This window comes from Vulpes vulpes, unplaced genomic scaffold (genome assembly GCF_048418805.1).
Source record: "Vulpes vulpes isolate BD-2025 unplaced genomic scaffold, VulVul3 u000000740, whole genome shotgun sequence".
NCBI lineage: Eukaryota > Metazoa > Chordata > Mammalia > Carnivora > Canidae > Vulpes > Vulpes vulpes.
Genome location: NW_027325795.1, coordinates 11,094 through 31,607, shown reverse-complemented (window position 1 = coordinate 31,607; position 20,514 = coordinate 11,094). Strand labels below are relative to the sequence as shown.

The 20,514-nt window shown below is 44.4% G+C and overlaps 1 protein-coding gene across 1 annotated transcript in view; it reads left to right on the top strand.

The window, feature by feature from the left end:
- Positions 1–19,481, top strand: part of LOC140597423 (piwi-like protein 1) — a gene marked incomplete at its 5' end in the record, with an annotated part of 30,085 nt that extends 10,604 nt beyond the window's left edge. The window contains 8 exons of the mRNA XM_072745691.1: positions 455–560; positions 2,681–2,881; positions 3,021–3,124; positions 5,748–5,818; positions 6,217–6,373; positions 8,976–9,190; positions 14,218–14,346; positions 19,333–19,481. Coding sequence (XP_072601792.1) covers positions 455–560; positions 2,681–2,881; positions 3,021–3,124; positions 5,748–5,818; positions 6,217–6,373; positions 8,976–9,042 — 706 coding nt within the window. The remainder of the gene's footprint in view (positions 1–454; positions 561–2,680; positions 2,882–3,020; positions 3,125–5,747; positions 5,819–6,216; positions 6,374–8,975; positions 9,191–14,217; positions 14,347–19,332) is intronic.
- Between the last annotated feature and the right edge of the window lie 1,033 nt (positions 19,482–20,514).

Here is a 20,514-nt window from a genome sequence, read left to right as displayed (position 1 = left end):
GTACTTTTTTTTTTTTACATTTAATCTGCAATTATTTTTCCTATAATTCACCACACTAACTGTTTCTTTTTCTGAAGATTGCATTTCAGGCTTACTGTCACCCTAGGCCCATGGTATTCTACTTTTTTTTTTTATGATTTTTAATTTACTTATCTGATAGAGAATGAGAGCTATCACAGGAGGAGAGAAAGAGAAAGAGGCACTGAGCAGGGAGCCTGATATTCTAATATCATTGCTACTTTCAAGTTATTCTTTGGTTTTTGAACGTATATGATTTAATGATTTTACTCTGTCAATGGGACACCTGAGTGGCTCAGCGGTTTAGCTCTCGCTCAAATAAGTAAATCTTTCATGACCATTAGTTAAAAGTAGTTTTTTTTTTTTTTTTAACATTGTACCTTGTTTTTATGTGGTGCTCCATTGGCTGCATAAAACGTTTGTTACATACTTAACTTTTGAATACAGATGATATATACTTATTTTCTAGGCTTGAAGTAAGTGATACAGTCCAGTCCTATACAACCGTCTTAGAAAATCATGTTTCCTCCAAAACACAGATGGTAAGTTTCTATTTGATAGCACTTCCTTTTTTTTTTTTTCAGATTTTATTTATTTATTCATACAGATGCAGATAGAGAGAGGCAGAGACACAGGCAGAGGGAGAAGCAGGCTCCATGCAGAGAGCACGACGTGGGACTCGATCCAGGGTCTCCAGGATCACACCCTGGGCTGCAGGCGGTGCTAAACCGTTACACCACCGGGGCTGCCCCCACCCTTTTTTTTTTTTTTTTTACAAAGATTTTATTTATTCATGAAAGAGACAGGAGAGACAGAAGCAGGCTCCATGCAGGGAGCCCGATGTAGGACTCCAGGATCATGCCCTGGGCCAAAGGCAGGTGCTAAACCGCTGAGCCACTCAGGTGTCCCATTGACAGCAGCTTCCTGTCTTACCTTGTAGTGTTATAAATCTCATCTGTTAGATCTTGAGTGTCTACCACTCAAAATTAATCTCAAGTGCCCTTTCTTTGGCAGGGACTTGTCTTCAATTTCTGTCCTTTCCTGTCTCTGAGGCTGTCAGCCTGTTCATGGTCTCTGACCTTTCAGCCATGTTCACTGGAGAGTGGGCAAACACTTTGGGAGAAAGTGGCCTCAATTGCTGAGATCATCTCTCTGGGTCCCTACTTCTTTCCTGTCTTAACCTAATAACTCTTTATGACCTTGTTAGACTGCCTGAGCCCCAAACAGGCACAGTCCCTGTGTTTTCATCAGTTTGAACAGCTCTTCTTAGGAGGAGACTGGCCTATGCTATTCCAGAAGCTGAAATTGTAGGATGCATTAGCTGACCACTCTCTGAATACTCAGAAATCATCACAGAAAAAATTAGAATCTAGATTTTGCAATTGTACTTAAAAGCCTGACGTATTGAGCTATTGAAATATACATAAATACGTATATTTATATATGTGTATATATAAATAAATGGAGGTGTGTGTGTGTGTAATCTGTACCCAAAAGATTAGGTGCTTTAAGAAAAGCATATCTATAAGTTAGTTTAGCCTTCATCTTTAAGTGATCCCAACAGGCATGGAGAAATCCTAAGCCAATAATGGATTGGTGTCCTTTCAAACACACACATTGACTGCAGTCTATTACAATTAGAAATCATTAAATCATATACATTCAAAAACCAAAGAATAACTTGAAAGTAGCAATGATATTAGAATATCAGGCTCCCTGCTCAGTGCCTCTTTCTCTTTCTCTCCTCCTGTGATAACTCTCATTCTCTATCAGATAAGTAAATTAAAAATCATAAAAAAAAAGTAGAATACCATGGGCCTAGGGTGACAGTAAGCCTGAAATGCAATCTTCAGAAAAAGAAAGTGTGGTGAATTATAGGAAAAATAATTGCAGATTAAATGTAAAAAAAAAAAAAAAAGTACAAAATGCATTTGATAGAATTCCACATTCATTCATGTGAAAAGAAATTTTTAAAATGAGAAAGGAATTTCCCTAGTCTGATTGAGGATTATCCCCAAAAAATCTTCCTAGAAGCATCATGTTAGAAATAATACATTGAGGATCTTCCATTATAGTTAGAAAGCAACCAAACAGTAATTGCTCTTTCTTATGACCCCATGTCCTGTTGGAGGTCTGAGCACGTGTTAGAAATCTTGCCCTGCTGCCTGTACATCAGACAGTTTCCATAACTCCTGAGCTTATTTGCTTAGGGGTAAAATGGGGATACTAGTCTTGATCTCAGTAGGTTATTGAAGAATTAACTGAGTCAAGTACAATGCTTGGCAAGTGCTCTCACATAGCACCCATCATGTAAGGGGTGACGTTCCTGATGATGGTACGTTTCAGTCTGTGCTTGTTAACCCTCTGTGTCAACTTCATGATAAACTCCTAGAAACAGAATAGCCAGGACGTAAAGACTTTGCAAGTGCAAGTGATTCATGCATATTGCCCATGCCTGGCTCCTAGGCTCTTTCCTCTTCCATATGCTCACCTTCGCCATTATTGAATGGAATGGGATTCCAGACCCTTTACCCTCCTGGGCCAGCTGTGGATTGAATGAACAGACTCTGTTCCTCCACCTAGGTAGTTTGCTTGACGTGACATCCACTTCTCCCATTACTGTGGTTTCATGTCCTCGGTAGTCTTGTTGCTTTCTTTCAAGGTCCTTTGCGTGCTGTCCAGTGAAAAGAAAGACCTGTATGATGGCATAAAACAATACCTGTGTGTCAAGTGTCCGACCCCAAGCCAGTGTGTCGTGGCACGGACCTTAGACAAACCCCAGACGCTGATGACCATTGCGACAAAGATTGCCCAGCAGATGAACTGCAAGATGGGAGGAGCCCTCTGGAAGGTGGAGACAGGAGTACGTTGGATTTCATTGCCTTCTCTTTATTTCACTTGTGTTCAGTGGAATTTAAGACTCAACCATCTTAAACGCAGTTGCTTAATTGTGCTTCTATTGTGTTCTAACTCAATGTCTTACCTTTTTTAAAAAATTTCAGTTACAGAATGCGATGTTCATTGGTATCGACTGTTTCCATGATATTGTAAATCGGCGGAAGTCAATTGCAGGCTTCGTGTCCAGCATCAATCAGGAATTGACGCAGTGAGTGGGCGTAGGCAGACATTGTGTAGATGGCAACTAGCTGTAGACCAAACAGGAGAGGTGGGCCTAACTAATGTTTGTTGACGAGGGCCATGGGCAGGGTATTCTCTTCCTCTTCTGGCAAAGTTATGCTCCAAATACATTTGATGTGGAAGGGTCTATATCATTTTTCTGTTGCTGCTTAACAGATGACGACAAACATGGCAGCTTAAGAGGACACTCCTGTGTCTGCGCGAAGGTCTGTCAGGCAGCCATCAGGTTGGCCATGTTGGCCAAGCCACATTCTCCTCTGGAGGCTTGAGGTCCTATTGCAAGTGCACATCCTTGTGGTAGAATCTTTTTTTTGTTTTGTTTTTGTTTTTGGTAGATGAAGGACAGAGGTCCCCCTTTCCTTGCTGGCTGCCAGCTACAGGCCTGTTTCAGCTCCTGGGACTTCATCCATATTCCTTCTCGAATGCCCTGCTCCCCCAGAGCACACAGTCCTTGTTCTCCTTCAAATCTCTCTTCCCCCTTCTGCTATCTTGCTTTTTCAGGGGGTTATGAAATTAGATAAGGTCCATCTGGAAAATCTTCCCTAAAGCCAACTGTGACATAGGACATAATCACAGGGGCGATACAATAGTCACAGATTCCAAGCGTTAGATTTCTGCTCACTGGGGGCTCTGATGATCAGTGAGTCTCCCCATTAACACACGGGGAAGGACTCAGGCCCCACATGGGGAAGACAGACCTAGGAATACAATCAGAAGCCTATAGGTACAGGATCTGCTCTTCACAGATCTATATGTAATGGATCTGCCGAAGAACATATGCTTCCATATCTCATGTTTCTCCCTTGCTCCAGGGATACTTTTGTTTTCTGTGCTTAGAGTAGAACCTACCTTCAAAGGAGTTTGCACATTCTTCAGTTTAGTTTCTTGAGCATTAGCATGTGTATGACCATCACCAATCACTGTTATGCTTCCTGAGGATTTACTAGCCCCCTTGGTATAATTACAGAGTATTCTTTAAGGGGGTCCATTTTTATTTTCATGAATGGCATCAATTATTCCAGTCTAGTTCCAGTTCTAGTTTAATATAATATTGGTTTGCTTTTATGGTGGGAGGGCATGTGGAAAATAATGTTTCAATCATGGAAAGAAATTAAGCTCTCATTCGGTTCATTTTTAAATTTTTAATTCTTTTAAATTGGAGTTCAATTTGCCAACATAGAACACCCAGTGCTCATCCCGCCAAGTGTCCCCTCAGTGCCCATCACCCAGTCACCCCAACCCCTACCCACCTCCCTTTCCACTACCCCTCGTTTCCCAGAGTTAGGTGTCTCTCATGTTTTGTCACCCTCACTGAGATTTTCACTCATTTTCTCTCCTTTCCCTTTATTCCCTTTCATTAATTTTTATATTTCCCAAATGATTTCATTCAGTTCATAAATAATTTTGAACCCTTGCTTTTTTTTATGGTGAAAAAATTTATATTTAGATTTATAGTTGGCTGGACTCAGTTTAGATGATCCCAATTTTGTTGGCAACATCCAAAGCTCATAATCAGGAGCCAGTCGAACATATGCTTTCTTCTCTCCATCAGACCTGATCAAGGTGTTGACCTTCGCCACATCAGTGTCATAGAGCTTCTTTACAGCCTGTTTTATCTGGTGCTTATTGGCCTTGACATCCACAATGAGCACAAGTGTATTGTTGTCTTCTATTTTCTTCATGGCTGACTCAGTAGTTAAGGGGAACTTGATGGCATAGTGATCAAGCTTGTTTCTCCTGGGGGCTCTCTTTCGAGGATATTTGGGCTGCCTTTGGAGACACGGGGTCTTGGGTCATCGGAATGTAGGTGACGTGCAGATCTTTTTTTTTTTTTTTTTTGTGACTGCTCGCCTTTCACCACTTTCTTAGCTTTCAAAGCCTTTTCTTTGGCTTCAGCTTTGGGAGGGGCAGGGGCTTCCTTCTTCACCTTCGGCGCCATCTTCATGAAAGGGCGAACCCTTGCTTTTTGGCACAACATTTCCACTGCTCTGTTCTCAGCATTTGAACATACCATGATTTCATCTTGTAGACTGTAAATTCTGGGGAAAAAAAGCAGACAAATGTATTATATCATGTCAGGTCATTGCAATAGTTTGAAGCAATTAAAAAAACAGGGGATAGAAACTTGAGACCAGTATTGCTTGATCTGTTGGGAAGTGGTCAAGTAAAAATTACTGCTCCAAAGCAGGTGGTTCCCATAAAGCATGATTATGGATGAACCATTTTTTTAAGACCTCAGCTTGGAAGCAGGAATCTCCAGGAACACTGGCTATTTATTTTGGGTGTCCACCATGAGACGGCAGTAGTCCTGCACATTGAAAGTGCGTGTAATTTGTACCAATGTTAGTGAATGCTTCCATATTCCTATTTGTGTGCATTCACAATTTTAATAAATGCCTAGGGTACTGGAAGAGACCAATGCTTCGATCTCTGCAGAGGCATCAAAGAATGGATTCCTGATTGGATCTTCAGCTACTCATAGTGACTCCCCCCTCCCCGCCACCAGAGGTCCTAGATTAACTCAGGATGAAAAATAAGGGAATTTTTAAGACTCCTATCTCAAACTGACAGCTTATTTTTCTCCAAACAAGGTGGTTCTCTCAGTGCATTTTCCAGGAATCGGGGCAGGAGCTTGTGAACGGGCTTAAAACCTGCTTGGAAGGTTAGTGTCCCATCAAGATTGGTGTGCCTGACTCCATCTGGGTAGTTGTCTGCAAGTGAACACACTGTCCCCCCGGAGACGTCTGGCAATGCCTAGAGATGCGCTCCATTGTAACAGCTGGGATGGAGGTGCTACTGGCCTCCAACTAGCGGGTAGAGACCAGGCATGCTACAGAAGACAGCAACACCCATTCTGCCCCCACAAAGAATTATCTGGCTCAGAATTTCTGTAGTGGTGCTGTTGAGAAATGCTGAGCTCACGTGAAGACCAAAAGGCAGTGAATGTGTCCTGGAGGCTACAGGATTGAAAGAACATGAACCTAGAAGCTGTTACAAATAGCAGTGGCCAGTTGGTTCTGAGTTACGGCTTATTCACCCATGTTTCTGGTTTCCTTCCAGCTGCCCTGAAGCTCTGGTGTAAACATAATCAGTTTCTACCACAAGCTATCATTGTGTATCGGGATGGAGTTGGGGATGGTCAGCTTCAAGCACTGATGGATCATGAAGTCCCACAGATTGAGTCCTCCTTAAGATCTGTGTACCCTAAAGACTCTGGGTATATAAATTGTAAAGTGCAGATTTTGTAAACTCTACATTTCAGTCTCTGAAAGGAATATCACAGTTATGATCTGTGAATTAAGAGAGAGAACATGGCACAGAGGGCATCAGTTGCTGGATGGGGAATTCATTCTTTGACTTTCTGGTCCACACCCAAGTCAGAGGACAGAGCAGAACTAAAACGTTCCTGATTGTGTTCTCCCCCATGGAACCGCCTAAGAACCTGTTCCTTTTTTTCTAATCTCCCTGCAAGCCTTGATGTAGGAGGGCTTGTTAAGGTCAGGTACTTATTAAAATCCATAAACACAGCCTGGTGATGGTTTGTGTTTAGGCAACTTCTTTATTCTGGAGTTTTGTAGGTCCTGGGGCTGGGGAATGCCTCTCCTCTGCCTCCTCTGCTTGTCACTGGGGCCTGGTTCCCACCACAGATAGGAGCAGCCCCAACCTTGTGAGGAAGTTCCTCCCCCTAAGATGTGAGTGGCTGTAAATAGAAACCTCTCTTACTGCTTAGGTCAAGCTCATGGAGCTAGGACAGTAAAGTTGGTGTGTGGGGGGACTATACCTTCCACAGATTCTTCTGAAGGAATCCTGTGTGTGTGGTGCTTCAAGTAGTTTGCGTGATCCTAAATAAAGCTGACTTTTTTGAAAAACAAACTTGAATTTTGGGGAATGACAGGTTTCATGGACTAACCTCCTGAATCAGTTTGGATTAGGCCCGTTACAAAAAAAAAAAACAACAAATTTCAGATGGATGGAAGATAGCAGAGTAGAGGTCCTCATGTCAGCTGGTCCCCCAAAATTAGCTACATAACTATCAAGCCATCCTGAACACCAATGAAATCAAGCCGAGTTGTAAGCAAGAATGGCTGAGTCTACAAATAGAAAAGTGAAAAAATGAAGTGGAGTGTGGAGAAGTAAAACGGAAAGGGATATATCAGAGGATAATGGGTGGGGTGGGGGAGGGAGCACGTGTAAGCCAACTTTAGGAAAGTGAAAGTTCAAATCTGGGCCCTTCAAAGTGTGCTCCTCTAGAGATGTCCCTGCCTGAAAGGGACTCATTGGTGAAAGGGTGCAGAACCACAGGTCAGTGCAGGGTGGCCGGGTCTCAATATTCCTGGAGGCCAGAAAGCATCCAGGTGCCTGAGCCAGCAGAGTTCCCAAGTACTGGTTCAGGGAAATGGCTTCAGATGAGCAAGCCTGCGAGAATGTTCAGTTTGTGGTGCCATCAACCACGATCTCCCGCCGGGCCAGGTGACCCCCGTCCACGTTGGGTCCATACAAGGGCCTGGAACACAGCCTGCACCTTCCTCTGGGAGAGGCAGAGTGGGTCAGCATTGGCCCGGTTGAACGTTCTCCTTGTGGGGGGCCAGCAACCACAGAAAGGGACACACCTCCCGTTCCTCCAGGAAGAGGGGGGGAGGGCAAGAGCGGCAAAGACTGCCTGAGGAAACCTAAACATTGCACATTTCCACGTCCCCCCAGGTCCCCTAGGGGAGAAATGGAGTAGGCAGGCACCATCGGAGTCTGCAGATTGGTCAATCACCACATCGCTCATCTCTGGGGCTGGAGATCGGGGTGTGGTCTTTTTGCCTCTCACCCCCCCAAAAAGACATGAAAGGTTTCAGGGAACAAAACCCTCACAGAGCAAACAGCCTGGCCCCCTGACAAGGTCGGTGCAACACCACCCAGGCACACACACCTGAGAATCTGTGCAGCAGGCCCTTCCTGGGAGGATCAGCTGGAAGGACAGGTGACCAGCACATTTCCTGACCAAACAGAAGTGGAACCTCCAGCACTGGGGAACATAGCACAGCAACTCAAGGTTTTCCTTGTATGATTCGGTTTTCTTTCAAGATACAGTCATCCTCTATTTTTTCCTTTATTCTCATCTCACCTAGTTTCTTGTTTTATCAAGTCTTCTTTTTGGAATCTTTTCTTTTTTAACTTTTATATTTTATTTATTTATTTATTTATTTATTTATTTATTTATTTATTTATTTATTTTAACTTTTATATTTTAATGATGTATTTTATTAAAAAGATTTTATTTATTTATTTATTCATGAGAGACAGAGAGAGAGGAAGAGACACAGGCAGAGGGAGAAGCGGGCTCCATGCAGGGAGCCCAACGTGGGACTCGATTCCGGGTCTCCAAGATCAGGCCCTGGGCCAAAGGCAGGCACCAAACCGCTGAGCCACCCAGGCGCCCCTAATGACATATTTTAATATTACTTGAGAAATGGACAGAGCAAAGGGGCAGACATTTCTCGAAAGAGGACCTACACGTGGCCAAAAGGCACGGGAAAGAATGCTCCACAACACCTGTGAACAGGAAAATACAATTCAAAAGCACAATGAGGTACCACGTTACACTGGTGAGAATGGCTAAATTTAACAACTAACGTTAGCAAGGATGTGGAGAAAGGGAGAAAGGGGAACCTTCCGGCCCTGCTGATGGGAAGGAAACTGGAGCAGCCACTCTGGAAAACAGTGCGAGGGTCCTCAGGCAGCTTAAAATAGAGTTTATGATACAAACTCTACTTATCTAACACTTTGTGATACAAAGTGTCTCCTCTCAAATACCACCCTTGTCTCCCCAGATGCACCCCTGTCTACAGAGCAGAAGTTGGTTGCTGTGCAGCTGCATTCACTTTGAAAGCACTATGAGGATACACGTTGCCCTGGTGACGGGAAACACCTCTGCCTTTCTTCCCACCTATCACTCTTTGAGCTGAGTGAGTGAGGAGTGAGGAGGTGATCAGCTCTCTACCTGGCGTTGTGACAATGGGCAATCTCAATTCTTTACACTGCGATGGTATGTTCCTAAAGATCTGAATGCTCTTTGCTACCAACTGGATGGTTAACTCTTTCTCTGACTATATTTCTCATTGTTTAGAGTTTCCTCTCCCCAAATTGTCATGCAGAGTTATATGTACGCGTTTTCGTTTGTTCTATTGCTCCATTTCTGTTTTTCGTTATTCTGCCAATCTAACTGCCTTGAATATTGTGCCTCCGTTTTGAAAAAATGTCTTACTCCCTATTATATCCTGCAGCCCTCATTTGTCATCACGAAGGACCTCACAGGGGGAAATATGGCCACGTCTATTTTCAGGTTTTGTTAGTGTCCAAAATTACATATTCAAAGTATTCATTTCAGAAATTAAGTGTGAATCCAGTTGATATGGAGGATACTTGTCATTGTTTATCAATGCTTTACAATGTCTTCCTTGCGTTTTTTCCCAAAATGGGGATCGAGTTCCGTATTTGCAGGGGCACGTTGCTACCTTCATCTGAATGGTTGCCCAAAAGTCAGCCTGTGAATGAGTGTCTCTGATTCCATTTATGCCCCAAACACACATTTCCTGTTACCCTTTGGGCATTTTCCAAAATTACACTTTATAGAGAGATCAATTTTATGCTATCCCTCATCCCATTCCTCCCCTCTTAAGGTGTAAGCATGGTGAATATATAATATTATTCTCAGGTATGCAACAAATAGCCAGTCTTTCTACTTGCGTGGATAATTGGTTAATAAACTAATGACTGAGAGATAACCATGTAAACACTTATTAGTCATTCTCAAAGAAAAATAGGTGATGCACACACTTGAGTAGAGAAAGTAAATTTTACAGATGTGGAGAATGGGAAGCATTTGCACCTAGGAATGTCGCTTGAAAACAGAGACTTCATTAGAGTTGTTTTCATATAACGTCTTACTCAGTTCTCCTAAACTGCCCTCCAGAACTCTGTCCAAAAGCTAAGCTGTGGTTTATCCGAGGACATGCCAAGGTCACCAGGCACTGTTTTGAGGCACGTATATTAGTGTGAGGAATAATTAATGCACAGTGACCTTGTCTCACACGTTTTAAAACACAAGAGTTGATACTAGTGACTCTACTTTCCTGCACACTACTATGCATCACATTTGATGTGCTGATCATGACTCAGGAATTGGAACGTCATGCAGGATAGTCAGGATAGATCAAGAGTCCCAAGAGTATATTCGGGGAGGAAGCAAATAGCTTTTTTTTTTTTTCTCAAGGCCTCTAATTCTGTGAATACTAAATGGTGTTAAGGTAAAATACTTGTATTTAGGCAAAGCCAGTTTGTGTTACAAGGCAATGGTCTGGGAAGTCAGATTCCCAGGGTTCAATCCAGCTCTGGAACTTGGGAAATGTGAGATGTCAGACAGGATATTTAGCTTCTACTTAACCTTCCTGATCACTATCCATACCTTTGTTCATTCAATGCTCATCAAACACATATGTGATGTTTTGTTGACACTCCCTCCTCCTCAGGTGGGGAAACAGAGACACAGTGATGAAGTTCATGAACTCTGAATTAAGGAGCCAGGATATGAATCCAAGCTTAGAGTCCCAAAACTCATATTCTAATTAGTGAACTAAACTGAAATGATGACTCAGGCATGGAGTCATTGGTTACTATGCATCTGTATGTCAGAAAGGACCTGTGCAAAGGGAAATCTCAGCACTGTCTACCATTATGAGGTCACCTCCATGCTTACATAGCCCAGGGAAGCTCTTGAGCCGTGGTGGTACAGATCCTGCCATAGTCACTAGTAGGAAAAGGACATAGGAGGCTGGTCAATTCCAAGTCATAGTTCTGGTCAGTTAAAGCATGATTATGGTCAGCTTAAAGCTATGATAGTGGTAGGTGCAAAGCCATGGTTGTGGTCGGTTTGCAGATTCTGAGGGTTTGGAGGCACCATTAGATAACCTGGTCAAAGTCTGTCAGTGCTGAGCACGTGACCTCGATCCGCTGAGAATCGAGGAGTTTCTTTCATGGTATATGATGGCATTGTCTGTATGATGAGTGCTAGTAATGGTGAAATGAGAGCCTACCCCTGGGACAATGAAGATCAGACTCAAGGGCCAGGTTATGGTTAGCTTGGTATCCATTCCCTGCTCATTGCTATTTGCTTGTACAGCTGAGATACAGAGCTGACCAGTGCCCGACCATCAGTGTCATGGCATGGTCTGACCTCAGGCCATGGCACACATAAAATACAATAAGAATTGGAAGCAGAGTGGAGACTGCCCGGCTGGCTCATTAGTGGAGAATGCGACTCTTGATCTAGAGTCATGTGTCTAGTCTATGTTGAGCATGCAGCCGTCTTAAGGAAAAAAAAATGATGACACACATGTGGTAGTATGTCTAATAACACATTCACCCTGAGGCCTAAAACATGCTTGAATGTCATGAATTCACATTAACTGTTCAACATGTTTGGTCAGTTGAAGAGAAGCTACTTCTTGGCAGAGCCCTCATGGGACAGTATGTTTGGAAAATCCTGGGTTGTGAGTCCGCTTGGGAGAAGTCCACTGGTCACTGAGGGCAAGTCCACTGGTGCCCAGGAAGGCTTTATGGGAACCAGATGGCAGTGTGAGCGCTGGGGGAAGATAACCACAGTTGGGCTTCCCGTTGCCATTTCCAAGAGCTTGACTTGGGGGCAACTGCTTTGTGTTTTGGGTGAGGGATTGAAACCGGGAGGTGGATGGCTGCGTTAGGATGTGAACTTTACTCTTGGCTCAGGCAGTCCCCCTTGTTGTGGAATGTCTTGCACAGGGAACTTAGGGCAGGAGGATTTGAGAAAGAGACAGCCCTTGGTTCAGGGGTTCAGAGCATGATCTCCGGGACCCTAGGCAGATCTCAAGTGTTCAGGGACCTCTCTCCCCAGGGAACCAACTCATGTCCTGTCTCAGACCCCTTCCTCATCAGTATTGTAATTTTTGGCAAGTCGTCAACACTATTCACTGTGTTCTCAATGACTATGTTGTTCTGTTTTGCATATTGTCTCATCAAAAGAAAGGTATGTCCCCACACAGTGTCTGCTAGCGAATTTCTTGTTGTTCTTTGACAGTAAGGGCATTTGATATCCTCTAATCTCTTCCTGATTTCAAGCATATAATACGGCATTGCTTATGACAGGCCCTTGGTTGCAGATAGAATTCCAGAACACATTGAATTTGTATCATTGAAGCTTTGTATCCGATCAGCAACATTTCCCCCTTTGTACCTCCTTCTAGCTCCTATTCTCTTTCCTGATGCTGTGTGTTGACTGTGCCAGGTGCACATATAAGTGCCATCATGCAGTATTTAATTTACATGGCCATGCATGTCATCACAATTCTTGAGGTTTCCTTCCTCTTAACTTGCGATAATATTTCATTGTAGAGATAGACTAATCTTTTTATCCTTTTGTTCATCAATGGACATGAAGTTGTTTCTTTTTTTTTGGGTGTGCTGAAAGGTGCTGAAAACACTGTGCAGAATCTCTGCGAAATTCAGCTTTCAATATTTTCTGAACTACTTGCCAAAACTCAGATTGCAAGAATATACGTCAGACCTTTTTAAATATTTGGAGGGGTGAGACTCCACATTGTGTTTCATTGACAATTTATCAGTTTATATTCTCAGGAACCTTAAGCATATGGCAACTCCAAAGCCTTTCTGCATTGCATGCTCACTCAGGTTTCTCTGCAAGGCAAATCACCAGTAATAAGATCAAAGTTTGACCTCTGATAAGGTTATCACTCATTTTCAATGCTCTTCTAACAACTGCACCAGTTCACATTCCCACCTACAGTGCAACAGGGTTCCCCTTTGTCCGCATCCTCTCCAACATTTGTGGTTTCCTGTCTTGTGACTTTTCCCCATTATCACTGGTGTGCGGTGGTATCTAATTGTGGTTTGGATCTGTAGTTCTCTGATGGCCAGCGATGCGGGGCATCTTCTCATGTGCTTGTTGGCCGAGTCTCTGTCTTCCTCTGTGAAATTTCTGTGGGTGTCTTTTCCCGGTTTCATGATCAGATTGTATGTTTCTTTGCTCTTGAGTTGAGTATGTTCTTTATAGACCTTGGATAAGAGCGCGCTATCTGAGCGGTCGTTTGCAAATATCTTCTCCCGTTCTGTAGGTTGTCTTTTACTTTTGTGGACTGTTTCTTTTGCTATGCAGAAGCTTTCGATCTGGGTGAAGTCCCAATAATTCCTTGTTGCTTTTGTTTCTCTAGCCTTGGCGGACGTATCTTGCGAGATGTTGCTGTGGCCAAGTTGAAAAAGGGTGTTGCCTCTCGTCGCCTCTCGGATTTGGATGGATTCTTGTCTCACATTTAGATCTTTCATCCTTTTTGAGTTTATCTTTGTGTGTGATGTCAGAGAATGGCCTGGGATCCTTCTTCTGCATGTGGATGTCCAATATTCCCAGCACCATTTATTGAAGAGACTGTTTTTTTTCCAGGGGGAGTCTTTCCTGCTTTCCCGAATATTAGTTGACCATAAAGTTGAGGGTCCACTTCTGGATTCGCTATTTGGTTCCATTGATCTATGGGTCTGTTTTTGTGCCACAACCACACTGTCTTGATGGCCACGGCTTTGTAGAGCAACCAAAAATCTGGCATTGTGATGCCCCCAGCTATGAACTTCATTTTGAAAAGTCCCCTGTCTCTTTGGGGTCTTTTCCGGTTCCACACTAGAATCTTAAGATGGTTTGTTCCAACTCTCTGAAGAAAGTCCATGGTATTTTGATAGGGATTGCGTGAAATGTGTAAATTGCCCTGGGTAGCATGGACATTTTCACAATATTAATTCTTCCTCTCCATGAGCATGGAACCTTTTTCCTTCTCTTTATGCCTTCCTCGATTTCCTTCAGGAACGTTCTGTGGTGTTTAGGGTACAGATCCTTTACGTCTTTGGATAGGTTTATTCCTGGGTAGCTTATGCTTTTGGGTGCAGTTGTAAATGGGATTGACTCCTTAATTTTCGAGGCTCTTCTAACAACAACCTGTCAGTCAACAGCTCTTTCTATGTCCATTTATTTCCCAGGATCTGCTGTGGAAACCACAGGAACAGAACCTAGCACACAATCTGGAGACCTCGGCCCTCAACAACAGCTGAAAATATACACCCTCTACCGAAGCAGGGAACTGGACTCCCAAACAGAGATCCCAGAGGGTAACATGAAAATTGATTCATTAAATAATAGCCTCAAGAAATCTTGTCCTAGGGGCACCTGGGTGTTTCTGTCAGCTAAGTCTCTGCCTCCGGGGTTTCAGCTCTGGTCATGACATCAAGGTCATCAGATTCACCCATATTCAGCATGGAGGCTGCTTCATATTCTCTCTTCCTTTCCCTCTGCCCCTCTCCTCTTTACACTTGCTCTTTTGCTCTCTCCACACACGCAAAACAGAATCATTATTCAGTTTTGCTCGGGGTGCCATCGTAGAGACAGACCTCCTAAGCCGTATTCTTTATGTTTCATGTGTCCACATCTTAACTTGAAAGGTCAGTCATTAGTTTGTGGCCAAAATTGTGAAATCGCATTGAGAACCCTAATTTGGTCCGGTTACATGGGAGGGGTTGTGAGGTAACATTTGGACATACTAGTCCGTGTTAAGTTTTAGCAAAATGTTTTCTGTTTTTACATTTTTTTATTAGAGTTCAATTTGCCAGCTTATAGCATAACACCCGGTGCTCATCCCGCCAAGTGCCCCCATCAGTGCCCATCACCCGGTCGCCCCAACTACCCACCCACCTCCGCTTCCACTACCCCTTGTTCAGTTCCCAGAGATCGGTGTGTCTCCTGTTTTGTCACCCTCACTGATATATTCCCTCATTTCGCCATTCCCTTTATTGCCTTTCACTAGTTTTTATATTCCCCAAATGAATGAGACCATACCAAGTTTGTCCTTTTCCGATGGACTTATTTCACTCAGCATAAGTCCCTCCAGGTGCGTCCGCGTTGGAGCAAATGGTGGGTATTCGTCGTTTCTCATGGCTGAGTAATATTCCATTGTAGCCGTGGACCACATCGTCTTTATCCATTCATCTCTCGAAGGACTCCGAGACTCCTTCCACAGTTTGGCTATTGTGGACATTGCTGCCATAAACATCGGGGTGCAGGTGTCCCCGCGTTTCACCACATCTGCAGCTTTGGGGTGAATCCCCAGCAGTACAATTGCTGGGCCAGAGGGAAGATCTGTTCTTAACTCTTTGGGGAACCTCCACACAGTTTTCCGGAGTGGCTGCACCAGTTCACATTCCCACCTACAGTGCAAGAGGGTTCCCCCTTGTCCGCGTCCTCTCCAACATTTGTTGTTTCCTGTCTTGTGACTTCCCCATTCCCACTGGTGTGAGGTGGTATCACATGGGGGTTTGGATCTGTAGTTTCCTGATGGCCAGCGATGCGGGCCATGTTCTCATGTGCTTGTTGGCCGTGTCTCTGTCTTCCCCTGTGAGATTTCTGTTCGGGTCTTCTGCCCGTTTCACGATCGGATTGTTTGTTTCTCTGCTCTTGAGTTGAGTATGTTCTTTATAGATCTTGGACACCAGCCCTTTGACTGAGCGGTCGTTTGCAAGTATCTTCTCCCGTTCTGCAGGTTGTCTTTTACTTTTGTGGACTGTTTCTTTTGCTGCGCAGGAGCTTTCGATCTGGCTGAAGTCCCAATAATTCCTTGTTGCTTTTGTTTCTCTTGCCTTGGCGGACGTATCTTGCGAGATGTTGCTGTGGCCAAGTTGAAAAACGGTGTTGCCTCTGTTCACCTCTCGGATTTGGATGGATTCTTGTCTCACATTTAGATCTTTCATCCTTTTTGAGTTTATCTTTGTGTGTGGTGTCAGAGAATGGTCTAGCTTCCTTCTTCTGCATGTGGTTGTCTAGTGTTCCCAGCACCCTTTATTGAAGAGACTGTCTTTTTCCAGGGATAGTCTTTCCTGCTTTCTCGAATATTAGTTGACCATAAAGTTGAGGGTCCACTTCTGGATTCGCTATTCGGTTCCATTGAGCTATGGGTCTGTTTTTGTGCCACTACCACACTGTCTTGATGGCCACGGCTTTGTAGTACAACCTGAAATCGGGCCTTGTGATGCCCCCAGCTGTGGCCTTCGTTTTGAATAGTCCCCTGGCTCTTTGGGGTCTTTTCCGTATGAACACTAGAATCTTATTTTTTTTTATTTTTATTTATTAATGATAGTCACACAGAGAGAGAGAATGGGGCAGAGACATAGGCAGAGGGACAAGCAGGCTCCATGCACCGGGAGCCCGACGTGGGATTAGATCCCAGACCTCCAGGATCGCGCCCTGGGCCAAAGGCAGCCGCTAAACCGCTGCGCCACCCAGGGATCCCCCACACTAGAATCTTAAGATGGTTTGTTCTAACTCTCTGAAGAAAGTCCCCAGTATTTTGATAGGGATTGCGTGAAATATATAAATTGCCCTGGGTAGCATGGACATTTTCACAATATTAATTCTTCCTCTCCATGAGCATGGAACCTTTTTCCTTCTCTTGATGCCTTCCTCGATTTCTTTCAGGAACGTTCTGTGGTGTTTAGGGTACAGATCCTTTACCTCTTTGGTTAGGTTTATTCCCGGGTAGCTTATGTTTTTGGGTGCAGTTGTAAATGGGATTGACTCCTTAATTTTCGAGGCTCTTCTAACAACAACCTGTCAGTCAACAGCTCTTTCTATGTCCATTTATTTCCCAGGAGCTGGAGTGATAACAACCGAACCTGAATCTCGAAGAAACCCTTGGTACACCTGCCCTGGAGCATGGCCAAAAATGTTTTCCATCCTCCGTATCAGAAGAGTTCAGCCAACAGACGACAGGCCGGAGGGTAACATGAAAATTGATTCATTAAATAATAGCCTCAAGAAATCTTGTCCTAGGGGCACCTGGGTGTTTCTGTCAGCTAAGTCTCTGCCTCCGGGGTTTCAGCTCTGGTCATGACCTCAAGGTCATCAGATTCACCCATATTCAGCATGGAGCCTGCTTCGTATTCTCTCTTCCTTTCCCTCTGCCCCTCTCCTCCTTACACTTGCTCTTTTGCTCTCTCCACACACGCAAAACAGAATCATTATTCAGTTTTGCTCGGGGTGCCATCGTAGAGACAGACCTCCTAAGCCGTATTCTTTATGTTTCATGTGTCCACATCTTAACTTGAAAGGTCAGTCATTAGTTTGTGGCCAAAATTGTGAAATCGCATTGAGAACTCTAATTTGGTCCGATTTCATGGGAGGGGTTGTGAGGTAACATTTGGACATACTAGTCCGTGTTAAGTATTAGCAAAATGTTTTCTGTTTTTACATTTTTTTATTGGAGTTCAATTTGCCAGCATATAGCATAACACCTAGTGCTCATCCCGCCAAGTGCCCCCATCAGGGGCCATCACCCAGTCGCCCCAACCGCCCGCCCACCTCCCCTTCCACTACCCCTTGTTCAGTTCCCAGAGTTCGGTGTGTCTCCTGTTTTGTCACCCTCACTGATATTTTCCTTCATTTTCCCCTTTCCCTTTATTGCCTTCACTAGTTTTTATATTCCCCAAATGAATGAGACCATATCAAGTTTGTCCTTTTCCGATGGACTTATTTCACTCAGCATAAGTCCCTCCAGGTGCATCCACGTCGGAGCTAATGGTGGGTATTTGTCGTTTCTCACGGCTGAGTTATATTCCGTTGTAGCCGTGGACCACATCTTCTTTATCCATTCATCTCTCGAAGGACTCCGAGACTCCTTCCACAGTTTGGCTATTGTGGACATTGCTGCCATAAACATCGGGGTGCAGGTGTCCCCGCATTTCACCGCATCTTTAGCTTTGGGGTATAACCCCAGCAGTGCCATTGCTGGCCCGGAGGAAAGATCTGTTCTTAACTCTTTGAGGAACCTCCACACAGTTTTCCGGAGTGGCTGCACCTGTTCACATTCCCACCTACAGTGCAAGAGGGTTCCCCCTTGTCCGCGTCCTCTCCAACATTTGTTGTTTCCTGTCTCGTGACTTTTCCCCATTCCCGCAGGTGTGAGGTGGTATCTCCTGGGGGTGTGGATCTGTAGTTCCCTGATGGTCAGCTTGCGGGGCATGTTCTCATGTGCTTGTTGGCCGTGTCTCTGTCTTCCCCTGTGAGATTTCTGTTTGGATCTTTTTCCGTTTCACGATCGGATTGTTTGTTTCTCTGCTCTTGAGTTGAGTATGTTCTTTATAGATCTTGGACACTAGCCCTTTGACTGAGCGGTCGTCTGCAAATATCTTCTCCCGTTCTGTAGGTTGTCTTTTACTTTTGTGGACTGTTGTTTGCTGCGCAGGAGCTTTCGATCTGGCTGAAGTCCCAATAATTCCTTGTTGCTTTTGTTTGTCTTGCCTTGGCGGACGTATCTTGCGAGATGTTGCTGTGGCCAAGTTGAAAAACGGTGTTGCCTCTGTTCGCCTCTCGGATTTGGATGGATTCTTGTCTCACATTTAGATCGTTCATGCTTTTTGAGTTTTTCCCTGTGTGTCGTGTCAGAGAATGGTCTAGCTTCCTTCTTCTGCATGTGGATGTCCAGTGTTCCCAGCACCCTTTATGGAAGACACTGTCTTTATCCAGGGATAGTCTTTCCAGCTTTCGCGAATATTAGTTGACCATAAAGTTGAGGGTCCACTTCTGGATGCGCTACTCGGTTCCATTGATCTATGGGTCTGTGTTTGTGCTACTACCACACTGTCTCGATGGCCACGGCTTTGTAGTACAACCTGGAATCGGGCCTCGTGATGCCCCCAGCTGTGGCCTTCGTTTTGAATAGTCCCCTGGCTCTTTGGGGTCTTTTCCGGTTCCACACTAGAATCTTAAGATGGTTTGTTCCAACTCTCTGAAGAAAGTCCCCGGTATTTTGTTAGGGATTGCGTGAAATGTGTAAATTGCCCTGGGTAGCATGGACATTTTCACAATATTAATTCTTCCTCTCCATGAGCATGGAACCTTTTTCCTTCTCTTGATGCCTTCCTCGATTTCTTTCAGGAACGTTCTGTGGTGTTTAGGGTACAGATCCTTTACCTCTTTGGTTAGGTTTATTCCCGGGTAGCTTATGCTTTTGGGTGCAGTTGTAAATGGGATTGACTCCTTAATTTTCGAGGCTCTTCTAACAACAACCTGTCAGTCAACAGCTCTTTCTATGTCCATTTATTTACCAGGAGCTGCTGTGATAACAACCGAACCTGAATATAGCAGACAACCTGGGTACATCTGCCCAGGAGCACGGCGAAAGCTCTTTGCAATCCGCCGAAACAGAAGAGTTCAGCCAACAGACGACAGGCCGGAGGGTAACATGAAAATTGATTCATTAAATAATAGCCTCAAGAAATCTTGTCCTAGGGGCACCTGGGTGTTTCTGTCAGCTAAGTCTCTGCCTCCTGGGTTTCAGCTCCGGTCATGACCTCAAGGTTATCAGATTCACCCATATTCAGCATGGAGCCTGCTTCGTATTCTCTCTTCCTTTCCCTCTGCCCCTCTCCTCCTTACACTTGCTCTTTTGCTCTCTCCACACACGCAAAACAGAATCATTATTCAGTTTTGCTCGGGGTGCCATCGTAGAGACAGACCTCCTAAGCCGTATTCTTTATGTTTCATGTGTCCACATCTTAACTTGAAAGGTCAGTCATTAGTTTGTGGCCAAAATTGTGAAATCGCATTGAGAACTCTAATTTGGTCAGATTTCATGGGAGGGGTTGTGAGGTAACATTTGGACATACTAGTCCGTGTTAAGTATTAGCAAAATGTTTTCTGTTTTTACATTTTTTTATTGGAGCTCAAATTGCCAGCATATAGCATAACACCCAGTGCTCATCCCGCCAAGTGCGCCCATCAGTGCCCATCACCCAGTCGCCCCAACCGCCCGCCCACCTCTCCTTCCACTACCCCTTGTTCACTTCCCAGAGTTCGGTGTGTCTCCTGTTTTGTCACCCTCACTGATATTTTCCTTCATTTTCCCCATTCCCTTTATTGCCTTTCACTAGTTTTTATATTCCCCAAATGAATGAGACCATATCAAGTTTGTCCTTTTCCGATGGACTTATTTCACTCAGCATAAGTCCCTCCAGGTGCATCCACGTCGGAGCTAATGGGTATTTGTCGTTTCTCACGGCTGAGTAATATTCCGTTGTAGCCGTGGACCACATCAACTTTATCCATTCATCTCTCGATGGACCCCGAGGCTCCTTCCACAGTTTGGCTATTGTGGACATTGCTGCCATAAACTTCGGGGTGCAGGTGTCCCCGCATTTCACCGCATCTTCAGCTTTGGGGTGAATCCCCAGCAGTGCCATTGCTGGGCTGGAGGGAAGATCTGTTCTTAACTCTTTGAGGAACCTCCACAC